The sequence below is a fragment of the Magnolia sinica genome, chromosome 18 (assembly GCF_029962835.1).
Source record: "Magnolia sinica isolate HGM2019 chromosome 18, MsV1, whole genome shotgun sequence".
Taxonomy (NCBI): domain Eukaryota; kingdom Viridiplantae; phylum Streptophyta; class Magnoliopsida; order Magnoliales; family Magnoliaceae; genus Magnolia; species Magnolia sinica.
In genome coordinates, this window is record NC_080590.1 from 35,689,949 (window position 1) to 35,704,984 (window position 15,036).

At 41.3% G+C, this 15,036-nt stretch overlaps 1 protein-coding gene across 4 annotated transcripts in view; it reads right to left on the reverse strand.

Moving 5' to 3' along the window:
* Positions 1 to 9,288, reverse strand: part of LOC131233920 (histone acetyltransferase GCN5) — a 64,641-nt gene extending 55,353 nt beyond the window's left edge. For 3 of the 4 annotated variants that reach the window (XM_058230781.1, XM_058230782.1, XM_058230780.1), the window contains exon 1: positions 8,090 to 9,287. In XM_058230781.1, the coding sequence (XP_058086764.1) occupies positions 8,090 to 8,689 (600 nt within the window). In that variant the 5' untranslated portion in view covers positions 8,690 to 9,287. Of the gene's footprint in view, positions 1 to 8,089 lie in introns of all 4 variants that reach the window. The other variant, XM_058230784.1, reaches the window with a different exon arrangement.
* Between the last annotated feature and the right edge of the window lie 5,748 nt (positions 9,289 to 15,036).

Here is a 15,036-nt window from a genome sequence, read left to right on the forward strand (position 1 = left end):
GAATGTTTATCACCTGACGCAGGGATGAACGTGATGAGGTCGATCACCGTCTTCCTCAAGGATAACTACTCAGAATCCATGGAGTTTCTCTGGACTCCTCACAGAGACTTCTCGAATCCACGAGGAAAGAAAGCAAGAAGAATAGAAATAAATTCTAATAAATTCGTAATTTGATTGATTGATTGATTGAAGAAATAAATGAGTCTACAACCCTTTAAATAGGGATACCAAGACTATGAAGAAGTTTAAGAATTAAACTATAACTGAAACTCCCTAAAATTCATAACTTACTATAAATAGTAAATTTTCTATTTATAGTAAGTGTCCTATGTGGCTTAACCACGTTATTCTCCTAATTTTTCTAAACACTTTTCATGTTGGGCACAACTCCTAAAGTCCAACGAATGAAGAGTTATAATCAAACTAAAACTTACTATTTATAGTAAATACGGAATTAAACATAGAATTCAGCCGTCGATATGATGGAATCTCGCAAATTCGGCATGGGCAACCCGGCATAGCCAGGTTGGTTGGCTAAAGTAGCTAGTCCTACCCCAAAATCATATACGGTACGTTGAGTAACTCATTCCGGTTTGCGAAATATGCCTGTTTTAAGGTTCTGACGGTCTTGATGACTTCTATTGTCGACCGGGCCTTTTCTGATCCATCTTGGCCATGAAACTGTCCACGACCCGCTCTACATCAGTCCCCTCCACTTCAAAAGAACTCGTCCTCGAGTTCTCGTGCTGCTTCAGTCCTTAATACTCGGTCTGGTGCGTCGTAACAATACCCAGATCAAAAGTTATGATCAATTTACGGTCCACCTTCTTTTGGTCCAACCATACTAGGAATGTATTTGTGACACGTTCTACATCAGACCCTCTTGCTTGGAAAGAAAAAACTCATCCTCGATGATTCTGAGATAACTTTTGATGCTGATGTTTATTAGCCCTTTTCTAGTACTTGGCATTAGTCTCTTGAGTTGATACAATACATGTACTTATGCTCTCCTTAACTTGACTTGACTAGTATCGATCGGTTCCTTCACTCCTGCCTTCAAGATCTAACATTCTTTCTGACTCACCTAGCAGTGACGACGTTGGACAAGCTAGCCCCAAGGACAAGGCCTATGTGATGTTGGATGTCCCTCATGGGAGGCAATCCATCGAGTAAATCTTCGGGCCGGACTTCTTTAAATTCGTTCAGGAAAGGCCTTAAACTTGGAGGGATGTCTAAAGGTTTCGATTCATCACCCTTTACCACTACGAGGTATACCTCGTCGGCTTCCTTGGATTCCTCCACGAAACCTCAAATGGTTAAGAGGGAGCTCCCCTCCACTTTAGAAGCTTTGGGGTGTTTCTCTAGTGCCATAGGGGCAATGATTATCTTTCGACCGTCCTTAACGAAGACGTAAACATTGTCTCGTCCTCAGTGGGTCGCATCACGGTCTGACTGACATGGTCGACCGAGTAATATATGGCATGCTTCCATATCTACTACGTCACAAAGTATTTGATCTTTATAAGTTTTACCAATTGAAAACGAGACAGTGGATTGTTTAGTTACCTTGGTCTCGTTCACTTTTTTTTATCCAGCCAATTGAGTACGGGGAATAATGTTTTGTTGTTGGTAGCTGCAACTTGTCCACCATCACTCTTGAGATGATGTTCTCGCTCTTGCCACTGTCTATAATTACATGACAGACATTGTCGTTGACGATGCACCGCATACAGAATATATTGTGTCGTTGTGGATGTAATTCCTTCTGTGAGGTGTACAGTAATCGCCTCACAACTGGAGATTCGCCACGATCCTCGCTTGTCCATTCATCGCCATATGCTCTTTCCTCAGTGGCTTGTTCATCTTCATCAAAGCCAGGGTCTTCTTCTGTGGCCTCACTTTCAGTACCCCCTTTGTTAATGGTCAAGTGGGTTGTGGGGCATTGAAGCTTAGATGGGCCGCTCCCACTGGTTGCAGAAGGTTGAGGATGTCCTGCTATTAGTTCTTTTTCTCATGTCAGTTCTAAATCCTGAGTGGGACCCGTCATGGGGGGCAGAGTTGAAGGGTAAGGCTGAATAGGAACTCTTACAAGCTATGTTTCTGCCCTACCTACCAACTAAACTACTTCATCCACGGTCCTAACTAGGTGCATCTGAACTTGGTCTTGAATCGTTGATCGTAACTCACCTATAAATCTTGCTACCTTCTGTGATTTTGTTTCTGACAGATGTTTCGTGTTACCAACCACTGAAATTCTTCAGTGTAATCTATGACGGTTCGATTCCCCCGTCGGCAATTTTGGTATCACTGGAATAATATTTGCTCGTAATCACTAGAGAGGAATCGTGATCGAAGAAGGCGTGTCATTCATGACCATGATGAGATGGGAGCCTTGTTCTATCGGGCACGTGAGAATTGTAATTGCTCCCACCATGCAGAAGCATCGAATTTTAATTTGAAAGCTACTAACTTCACCTTTTTATGCTCTGGCACATCCATGTAATTGAAATATCGTTCTACTTTGACAAGCCAGTCGAGGAAATCTTTTATACATAATAATCCATTAAAACTAAGAAGTTTGGCCTTACCTCGATAGTCTCTTTCAACACGATCTAAACGATCTCCTCTATGGACTGGTCGTCGGGCAAAGCTATCATCGAGGTCCTCGTCGCTAGAACTCGCATTATCTGGTGTAGGCCTACGATTCACCACTGGTAGTGCTCTACAGAAATCGGGGTTGTGCCATACAGCAACCACGGGCGGTTGAGCATCGCTTTGAGCTCAGAGCGGAATTAGCGCATCCACAATACAGTTGAGGGTTGCTTGCAGCCCTTGCATGGTCAACTGACTCTCCCGGTGGAAAGCTTCTATTCTTTCCAAAAGATAATAAATCTGTGGATCACCGTCCACAGGATTTTGGTTCATACCTTCATTGTTTGCCATTGGCCCGAGGAAAATCCTTGCTTTGACACCAATTGACGCAGGGATAAACGTGATGAGGTTGATCACCGTCTTCCTCAAAGATAACCACTCTGAATCCACGGAGTTTCTCTGGACTCCTCACAGAGACTTCTCGAATCCATGAGGAAAGAAAGCAAGAAGAATAGAAATAAATTCGTAATTCGATTGATTGATTGATAGATGAAATAAACGAGTCTACAACCCTTTAAATAAGGATACTAAGACTAGGAAGAAGTTTAAGAATTAAACTATAACTAAAACTCCCTAAAATTCGTAACTTACTATAAATAGTAAATTTTCTATTTATAGTAAGTGTCCTATGTGGCTTAACTGCGTTATTCTCCTAATTTTTCTAAACACTATTCACGTTGGGCACAACTCCTAAAGCCCAACGGATGAAGAGTTATAATCAAACTAAAACTTACTATTTATAGTAAAAACGGAATTAAAAATAGAGTTCGGCCGTCGATATGATGGAATCTCGCAAATTCGGCATCGACTAAAGTAGCTCGTCCTACCCCAAAATCATATATGGTACGTCAAGTACCTCATTCTAGTTTGCGAGATATGCCTGTTTTAAGGTTCTGACGGTCTTGATGACTTCTGTCGTCGAACGAGCCTTTTTTGATCCATCTTGGCCATGAAACTGTCTGCGAACCGCTCTACATCATCACCTCGCTCCGTGTCATCAAGGGATACAGCGTCGGGTCAAGCTCTAGCATCCTTATTCTAGGAAGAAATCGGTGAAGAGGTGATCAAAGCAGAACCTCTACAGTTCAGGTTGGGAACAACGACAGAAGAAATGCAGGCTGATCAACTAGCAAGGGCGGATTTCGAAGAGCAGAGGGTAAAGTTAATCAACATAATACCAAAAAAGAAATGGATAAGAGACGCAATGGGCCATGTAGGAAGATCCATAGGGCTATCATTCGGAGATCATCCAGAAGATTATGTAGCTCTATTCCACTGTGTCAAGACCCGTGGCAGACCTTTGCTAGGAACAAGATCTCCTGGAAAATTCCACAATAAAGCGGGCAGCATTAAGGAGATACAAAGTATTACAACCAGCCCCATGAAGTTCAGCAGATCTCTGTTCAATAAAGGGTCACAAAGTTTCACGAGGTAGATATGTTCCTATATGAAGATCGTATCATGGAAGGTGAGGAGTGGGGTCCAAACAAAAGAGAAGGGTAATCGAAGATATTTGCAGGAGAAGTAATCCGGACGTGATATGCATGCAGGAAACAAAGGTACAAAATTTTAATGACAAGTTACTAGGGACTCTCCGGAAGGCGATAGACGCGAAATGGTTGGCTTTGGATGCTGAAGGCAGTTCAGGAGGAATTCTGTTAACTTGTAAATCTTCAGCCTGGTCGTTGAAGAATACTTGGAAGGGAGTGTACTCAATATCAGTAATTCTAAAGAACGTTTCTTCTTATCTCTTTTGCCTCATCACTTCAGCCTATGGCCCAAATGAAGAAGAAAAGAGAAAAGACTTCTAGGAGGAATTGAAGGCTACAAGACACAAGTTTAACAGCCCCTAGTGCATACGAGGAGATTTTCAACATGATGCGATACGCAAAAGAAAGGTCAAATGGTAGAAAGGTAACCCCTGGAATGCGCAGTTTCTCGCTCTAGATCGAGGATCAAGAATTAGTGGATCTTCCCCTACTTGTATCTAGATTCACGTGGTCTAACGGACGTACGAATCCAATCATGTCCAGGTTGGATAGATTTCTGGTGTCGACCGAATGGCTGGAACTTTTCCCACTGATATCGCAGACCGTCCTCCCGAGACCAACATCAAATCACGGTCCGTTAATTCTCGTAGTAGAAGATAACAATTGGGGCCCGAAGCCATTCAAATTCGAAATGTCATGGCTGAAGATAGAAGGCTTTCATCAGCTCATAAGAGAGTGGTGGAGAGAATTTCAGGTGGAAGGATACGCAGGTTTTAGACTTACCCGCAAACTGAGGCTTCTGAAAGATAAGTTAAAGTTGTGGAAAGAGGTGGTTCTGAGGAAAAGGGAAAAGGAAACAGATGATATTCTAGCTGAGCTGCAATCTACTGATACTGAAGCAAAATCAAACACGATGGCAACAGATAAGTCGTACAGAAGGCTACAGTTAATCCAAAGCTATACGTCCAGGGTGCTAGAGGATGAAATCTCATGGAGGCAAAGAGCGAGGATTAAGTGGATTAAAGAATGAGATAAAAACACTAAATTTTTCCACAATATAGCTAGTGCTCGAGCAAGAAGTAACAAAATCAGTAGTTTGATTGTCAATGTGAGTCGAACAGAGGACCAGCAGATAATATCAGAGAAGGCCATACGTTACTTTAGCAATCTCCTTTGTGGAGAAGAATGGAAAAGAACAATGTTGGATCAGCTCTAAGTGGACAGCCTTTCTGAAGAGGAAGCAAGTGCCTTAGAAGCCCCTTTTTAGTTGGAAGTGGTGAAAGGGGCAGTGGAAGCATTAGGAGGAGATAAGGCCCCGAGACCAGACGGATTCCCGATAGTTTTTTTCAAACTTTCTGGGAAATCCTAAAGATTGATGTCATGGATTTCGTCAATGAATTCTACACCATAGGCAGATTATCAAAAGACATTGGAGCAACGTTCGTTATGCTAATTCCGAAGTTTCCAGGTGCGGACTCGCTAAAAGACTTTAGACCAATCAATTTAATCAGTGGCCCCTATAAGATTCTGGCAAAAGTCTTGGCATCACGACTGCAAGACGTGATAGGAAAGATCATTTCTGATAATCAGAATGCATTCATCCCGGGAAGACAAATCGTCGACAGTGCACTCATAGCGAACGAATGCTTGGACTCAAGTCATGGATCCAGAGAAAAAGGTTTAATATGCAAGCTCGACCTAGAAAAGGTATATGACGACCATGAAGATTGGGGCTTTCTTCAGTATATGTTACAATGGATGGGCTTTGGGGATAGATGGAGAAGGTGGACGGGGGAATGTGTGGGCTCCATTTTTTTCTTGGTCCTTCTGAATGGGTCCCCTAAAGATTTTTTTAGGAGATCAAGGGGTTTGCGCCAAGGAGACCCGTTATCTCCTTTCCTTTTCCTAGTGGTTGGAGAAGCCCTATCTAAAATGTTGAACAAAGGTCAAGATGAAAGCATTATCAGCGGTATCAGAGTGGAAGGAATGGATATACTGATATCTCATGTTCAGTTCGCAAATGACACACTCCTATTCTGCGAAGCAAATCAGGAAAAAGTTAGTAATCTGCGAACCACTATTCGGTGTTTTGAGGCAGTTTCGGGCCTAAGAGTGAATATGACAAAGTCCGAGATGCTTGGGGTGAATATGAACAAAGAAGAGGTAACGTTCTTCGCAGAGTATTTCAATTGTTCAATAGGCCGCCTCTCGACCACTTATGTAGGCCTTTCACTCTATATAGGAAAGCCCTCGAAATTCTTTTGGGACAAGACCATCGACAGATTCGAGACAAATTTAGCTAGATGGAAATGCAGATACTTATCTCTACGTGGGTGAATCACTTTAATCAAGGCAGCTCTTTCAAACCTCCCTCTATACTTCATGTCGATGTTCAAATCCCGACCTCGACACTGGCAACACTGGAAAAGCTAAAAAGAGATTTTCTATGGCATGGTAAGGAAGAGAAGAAATTTCATTTGGTCGATTGGAAGGATGTGTGCAAGCATGTACAAGAAGGTGAGACTGGTATAAAAGATCTTAAGAATATGAATTGGGCCCTCTTAGGGAAATGGACCTAGAGACTAGGGACAGAAGACGGGACCCTCTGGAATACGTTAGTCAAGAAAGGGGAGTTGGTGGACCAAGGACGCATCCAATTACAGAGCTTCGGCGGTATGAAAAGGGGTGCTATCCATAAAGGAGGAGGTTCTGAAAAGGATAGGAGTTGCGATAGGGAAAGGTGATAGTACTCGATTCTGGCACGATATCTGGGTGGGCGATGCTGCATTGAAAGACGAATTCCCGCACATATTCCGCGTTGCCTCCAATTAGTCCATTGTGGTAGTTGGATGCTATTTTGTCCTTGGGGGTGAAGTGGTGTGGAATCCAGAATGTAGAAGAAATCTCTATGATCATGAGGTTGAATAATATGTAGCCCTTCTTAATTGCATCCAAGACGTCAAGCAGGATCCGTCTACTATGGACAGATTAGTTTGGAAAATTGACAAATCTAGAGAATTCTCAGTTAAATCTTTCTATAGGAGCATTGACAGGGCTTCCTCAATAGGAGAAGAGACCCAAACTAGTCATGTTTGGAAATACAAAGCTCCTCCCAAGATAGTGGGGTTCGGTTGGCTGGTTGGTAAAAAGAAGGTCTTTACAGTTGATAATTTGAGAAAAAGGGGTATGATTATCACTAATGTGTGTCTATGTTGCATGGCGAGCGAAGAATCGGTGGACCATCTCTTCATTCATTGTCCCTTCATCAGTTGAATCTAGCCAGATCTTCTTTCCCGTTTTGATATCCACTGGTCCTTCCCAAATTTGACAGGTAGTCTCCTTAAGGCTTGGCATGGTCCAAGATTGGGCAAACAGAGGACTGATTTATGGAGAATGTCCCTCCTCGCTCTCTGGTGGACTATGTGGGAAGAAAGGAATGGAATATGTTTCAATGGTGTCTCAAACTCCCCGGAATCCATAGCGTTCAGAGCGAGGCGGTTTGTAGTCGAGTGGGCTTCTAATGGAGAAAAACTAAAGGGCTATAATCTTCAGTTTATTGGAGTGCAGTTGTCCCACTACCTCAGCGGTTAAGCTATCCCTGTATTTCTCTTTATCTTTTAATATAAATCGTGACTTTTCATTTTATTTTATTTTTTTAAAAGGTGGGATTAAAATCAAGTATAGCCAATGGATCATACAAAATTTTGAGATGGAAAGGTCCACCATATGGATTCTATTGTCCAATTGAGGAGATTTCGGCTCCAATACTATCCATGGTGGGGCCCAACAGATGAAATTTCTAGATGGCCCAAGGATACGTCCCACCTGTAAGGAGTGGTTGCTGGGAAGGTAACTCACACTGAACACCATGTATAGCTAACCTAAAAAATTCAGAAACTGAAAATGTAATGTATAAAAAAGAAAAGGAGAAACAAATTCAGCCATACCTCTCTCTTCAAGCTCTCTTCTCTAGCACTGTAGGCACCACTGGTCTGTATATTCTCGGTAAATATCCCCTTCACTGTGTCCTCCTTCACCACAATCCCTGAAATTGAACCCACAACCGCTGTCCCCGCCTGCCCTGACCCCACCGACTGAGTGGGGCCCCGTTCCTCCTTTCCAATCTCCGACAGGCCTGAGCTATCAATTTTTGCTGCCGACGAATTTTCTGACTTGGGCGGCTTCACGTTCCTTGACCCCATGTTGTTTTCCAGCCGGGCAGCCGTGAAGGCCCGCATAGAGTCGTCTTCGTCGTCATCGTCCTCGTCGCCGATGACATCCTCAGAGGGATCGGACTCGGAGTCGGAATCATCAGCGCCGCGGGCGCTGATGCTGTCAAGGTCGTCGTTGGAGGTGAGGGCCCCGTCACGGGTGTCGGAGAAGGAGAAGGGGGGGAAAGCAGCTGATGGGGGGTGGTGGTCGTCGGAGGCGAGCTTGCGCTTGTGAGCGGAGCTGCAGACGGAGGCGGAGGCGGAGTGGGAAGGAGACGGAGAATGGGAGCTCCGAGAGCGGACAGGGGCCGTCGAATGGGCCGAATGGCCTTCCATTGATTGTTCGTTTCTAGGGTTTTGATTGATCTTTGAATTGCAGAATCCGAAGCGGACGAGGAATTAGGATTTGGGCTGTGGAGTTTTGGAGAAAGGAGAGATTTTTTTGGGTTTCTGCATCGATTTGAGAATTGAATTTTTCAAGCAAAGATCGACGAATTGAGTATCGAAAGAGATTTGAGATTAGGGTTTCAAGGGTTTCAAGGGTTTTGAGTTTCGGAGAGATGGCTTTTGAAGATTATGGTTTCTGATACATGCGTTTTGGACAATTAGGTTTCTGAGAGAAGTGGATGTTTGAGATTTAGTATTTTGGGGGAGAAATAGGGTTTCTCAGTTTTGGAGAATTAGGGTTTGTGGAATTGGGGAATTAGGGTTTTTGAATTGGGTCGGGATAATTTAGGGTTTTTGAATGGGGTGGGGAGAATTTAGGGTTTTTCGAGAGAAGACTGGAGAATTGGAGGGCTAGGGTTTTGAGTCGAGAGGTTTTGGCCGGAGGCTACGCCGCTGGGGAAGAAAGCCTCTTTCAGTTTTTGCCCTTGGTTAAGCAGAAAATTACAAAATTGGTATTCGATTTTAGAAACTATAGAGATGGAAACCGCGCCGCGGACTCCCGCGTTTTTGGACTTGCCCAGTGGCGACCCACGTGTGCTCACGTGACCGCTCCGCACGCTGTTCCGATCGGACGCGGATTTCCGAAGTTCCTGCGCAAGGATTGTGGGTGGGGCACTGTGATGTTTGTAAGAAATCCAACCCGTCCCTCCATTTTTAGAGCTCATTTTAAGGCGTGCAACAAAAAACGAGGAGTATCTAAAACTCAAATGGGCCATACAGGATGAAACAGTGAACTGTGGGGAAAGGAATTCTTACCGTTGAAACCTTTCTAGGATCCACATTGATGTTTATATGCCATCGAAACCCTTTATAAGGTTATTTTCACCGGATTAAGTGAAAACACCAAAAACTTATACTAATACAAAACTTTTGTAGCCATATAAATATATCAACGGTGGTCACTAAATATTCACTGTTTCCTCTCGCGTGGCCCATTTAAGTTTTTAATCCACATTAGTTGTGGTAATGTTGCATAAAATGATCTCGAAAAATGGATGAAAGGTCTTGATTTTTCAAAAACATCACAGTGGCCCCACCTAGAATCTTTGCACGGGAACTTCTTGCTAAAGGTTTTCGCTGGAAATCAAGCGTCCCATCCAATCATGGTTACGGCTCGTTTGGCACCTTGGATTTGAAGGTTAACCCGTGTATTTCAAATCCAAGCAGCTCCTTCTAACGTTTGGAAGCCTATGATTTAGACATAAATGAAATCAAGTTATAGAATATATTCTTTTGATGTATTTTGAAATCTTGGCAAAATATTAAATTTTGATGGAATTTAAATATAATACCATTTTTTTTTTCTTTCTTTTTTTAAGTAAGAGAGTCGCATGTATAAGCACACGTCATTAATCTATTAATACAGTATATACTATACACTAATAATACCTAAAACAATTCAATTATCAGTTGCAACGGTAAAATCACATTAATAAAGTTATCCGAACAAACTAAATGTTGGACATTTAAATGAACGACTAAAAAATGTCTATGAGTCACTTATTTGTGACACTTATTTGTGATCCTTATGTTTGTGGCTCAATTAAGGCTTAAAATTTTTTAATTTTTAGCCAAAGTATATATCTCAAATGGCTTAATTCAATCATTCTATCAAATGCCACATATGCATACTAATTTGGTATATAAAAGCTTATTTAGTTATCAAATTCATGTCCTATAAACATATTAAAAAATTTCAATGCATTTCAAATTTAAGCTCTCAAGTAGAAGATTTGAATTTTAGGGCATTTCAATCAAACACAATTGAGAATGTAAAATCATCTTGATTGCAATGTAATTGTGATTTGGATGCATATGCATTTCAAATCTAGGCTCCCATACGGGCCATTAGCAAACACAAGGTGGTGTGGGTGTATTGCCTACATATTCACCATTTTTGCAAAAATGTTTCATATGCCATTTTTTCAAATATACAAATTAATTTGACTAGTTTTCCTCAATCACAAGTGCCGTTAAACGTTGTTCATACATATTCAGATGGTGTACTACGATTTTGCTAATGAAAGGCCTGGATGAATGAGTCCACAAAATCTTATAGTATGTAGGAGTCAAAGATTAGCAGCCTATATCCAGTGGTCCACCTAACTATTATCAGAGCAGAAAGGATCTAGCCACCTGTTATGGTTTTGATATACCCTAGACACGATTAATACTTTAGATTGTCTTAAAATAGCTTTAATGGACAATAAGTATTTTACTCTTTCTGTTTTCTCTATGGAAAACTCTCTCACTCTAGCTATCTTTAAGAATGGCATGCCTCCCTTTGGATCAAGAGGATTGAAAAGGAGTTCAAGTACGATGGGGCTAATCACTCTTTCATCCCATCTCAAACTTATTCATTGTATTTAAAATTTAAATTTTATACTTTGAAAGAAAATTGAAAGGGAGATATACAAGAGAAAACCACATCGGCCCACCCACTAGTGGTCGCTTACAAATGGGCCCATGAGCCCATATCCAACAATTAAAAAATTTGACCCCACTAGCTCTTTCCTTCATCTTGCTTCTCCATCTCTTTTTCCTCCTAGGATAAGCTAAGGTAGCATGTGCATAAGCTAAAAAGATAATAGATGTATTTGATACTCTCAATAAGTATGACATTTGATACACATATACTCGAACTTGTACACATGTGTGGACACCCTACCTTAACTGAGATCAAAACTACTCTTCAACTTTGGTTTAGTTTCGATCAAGAGTATTTGTATAGCTCAACGCTCACTGTATGGATGTATAATTTGGTCAGGGCACGACTCAAAGCAAATTTTGGAAGTAACTAATGGATTGGACTAACAGATCGAAGGGCCCATCAACTTGTTTCCATTCAAAATAATCAAGGCTTCCAAAATGCTCAAATGTATATTTTTCTGATAAAATTGCTCCCAAGCCACCCCAAAAAGCCCTAAAAGGCCCAAGGGGATAGGTTAAGAAGGCTCTTGACGCAACTCGAAAACAATCAATGGAATGGATTGATGAACCTGCGACTCGTTTAACTTGATTTTAATCACTCGTCCAATGGTATTCGTAAGTCGTAAATCAATTAAGACACATTTTCCCAACTCAAATGGTACCAAAAAAAAAAAACTCACAAAAACATAACCACAATTATCCCCATCATCTTCTGAAGGTATTTGCTGGATTCGCTCAACTAGTACCGAAGCGAACAAGTGGCAAGATTAAGATGAACACCATAACTCTGAAAGACCCCAGGAGCACTAGATGTATAAAGTGCTTATGTGGAAGGGAACACTCCAAAACACGGCCCTTAAAGTGTCGGTTGCAAAAAAAAAAAAGAACATTCGAAATAGGAAGCCTAGATACCCTTATTCCTGCTGACATCCTATACCTATACAGAAACTTATGGGGCCAAAAGCAGCCCTTGAAGCATCTTTATTTGGCTTATTTAAGGACCATAGTTGTGAGCCATTCAGGAGGAACAAAAGGTCGAGATCTGAGAAAGCCCGAAGCTATTGGAGTATTAGGGGACCAATTGAAGCCCTTGTTGAGCCACACCGTAGCCGTTGTGCCACCAATCCGAAGATACGCACTTACAAGCCGTTCAAGCCCTCACCAACTTTGAAAAGACAAGTGCAACGTTACTTTGTTCAACCAAAAGCTCTAATAATCCAATCAGTGGAAGCTTTTAAAGTTAAAGAGTATGGTTGGGATCAAGGACATCTAACCATTCTTTGTGTGTGTGTGTGTGTGTGTGTGTGTGTGTGTGTCTAGTTTTCGCTTTTCTCTCTCATGTTTTGAATAAGACCATACCTCACTCCTCACATTTCCAGGACATCCACAACATGCACACATATACATGGTTTTCACATTTCTTTTCTGCTACTCATCTCATTTTATTTATCTTTATCTTGCATTCTCAAGTCCTGATACCCTGAGCAATATAGCATTATGTAGTGATACTGAAGTTTATTTAAATCCCAAAAAATTGTAAAATTCCATAAGTAGAAACTGTGCTGCACAGGCAGAAAAAATTATGCCTAACTCTTTCCCTTTTCATAACCGAGGCTCTTACCTAGAATTTATGATGCAGAGCAACCATAAGAGTCACATGGATCAAGAAATCTGGTTATCCCCCGATTCACAAATGATTTTATGGTTTCTAGCCGACTGTAAATTTTTAAATATATTTAACTAGTGGCAATTTCGGCCAAATTACCTAAATCCAATATGCATCCTGCAACATCACATAACTAAGCAACAAATGAGATTGTAGCTCATAATAGTTACTCAAAAATGTACGTAAGAGAAAAAGAAAAAACGAGTTGGTTTCACATCCTAAAAATTCGGAACACAAGTATGATAACCCTGATGCCAAGTTCTAAGGTGTGAACTAATATTTCATACACTCATTCACTACATCAACATTTAAATCATCATTCATCTAAATCAAAGCATAATAATTGAATTAAAACTTCATAAATCATAAAGTTCAACTTATACTATTACTAAATTCCTCTCATCACGCATTCCACTTTAAAGTAATTACAAGCTTTCAAATAATAAAAATAAACCAAGCACTAAAGCCTAATGGAAGTAGCCATTTTAGTATTTTATATCTCCAGCTTATCTCCAGTAATTACAAGCTTTCAAATAATAAAAATAAACTAAGCACTAAAGCCTAATGGAAATAGCCATTTAGGTATTCCATATCTCCAGCTTATCTCCCATCCTGTAAACTAGTCAGAAGACCACTTAAAAAGTTCTTACCAACTTAAAACAATTTACCAATTTAAACTAAGAAGACAAATAACACTTAGGCTTCCAAGCCAAGTGGGTCTAATCACATAGACTACAATGCAACAATGAGAACCTAGTTTATAGAGATAGTAAGCTTGTGTGTGCTTACAAGTTAAGTGCCTAGCATACAAATAATTTAACTAATCAAACATATAAATATAAATAAAATTGTGCTCAAATGACAATCACAAATACAAACATATATAGTGGTTCGGTTTTCCTACTCCACTCCCGGCAATGCACTCTCATTAAGTGTACTGATATTTCAGTGTCTTAAGAGTTTTCAATAGCATTACCCTTAACCTTTATAATATTTTCTCCTAGGCTAACCACTAATCTACATGTACACTCTCGTGTCGGAGGAACACACTTTCATTTGTATCGTTGGCTCCCACAAGAGACTTTAGTTAGTTTTTTATCGACTAATTAACAACCACTAGGGGTCTTAATCGAAGGCCCAACATACACTTCCACCAAAGGCTCCCATGGAGGCTAACATGCATGCATTCATATATGGTGAATTTGATCTTACATAAGAGCCTAAGTCCTACACGAGAACCTATTCGAGTTTGGGGCATAAACTCTACACTCAACCCTACACAATGAATGACTGTGAATGAAATCTGCAATGATAACTTACTTATCGGATTGAGCCCCTTCTATAGTATGTTCTTTAGATGCTTTTTCAATAGTCTCACGTGCTTAAATTAGCTTCACAATTGCTCCCACATTAGTCTATGTCATTGGTTCAACTCCATGAACAAACACCTTGCATGCAATGCTCCAATAAAATGACCAAGGTGATTCAAGGATGGTGAAATCTCCTTCAACTAATGTGTAAGACCCGTATCCTAGCCCGTACCGTTCCGTAAGCTTCCGCGGTCCTCCCGGTCGAATTCCTGTGACCCGCGATCTGTTATCAGTGTTTGTGTACGATCATGAGTCGTGTCCCGTATATCAGAATCGGGTCGACTCGAAACTTGTATCATTATGACCATGCCGTCGCTGTGGTTCCGACGCTGCGTATTACGTGCTGAGGTGATACCCGGGCCAGGAGATGTGGGCCCGCGTTCAGTTCAAGGAAAACGCCGCCCATTGCAAATCCCAAGAGAATCTCTAATCAAATCAATCCCATCAATCACCACATCATGTCAAGTACAACACCATCCCCAAAGTCAACTCTCTTTTACACACCCTTACATGTCAAGTACACATCACTCACTCCATCACCTTTTCACCCCATCACTTCTCTTCATCTCTCTCATTCTCTCTCTTCGCTCCCAAGCAACCAAGCTCCAACATATGAGCTTCCCAAGCTCTCATGGAGAAGCCATGTGTGGCCCACCTTTCTACCACCCAATCCCACCCTCCAAATCTCATCCACACCATCAAATCATGTTCCATGGAACTCTAGGATGCTTTGGCAGACGAAGGAAGAAGAGATTTTGAGGTGGGTGATC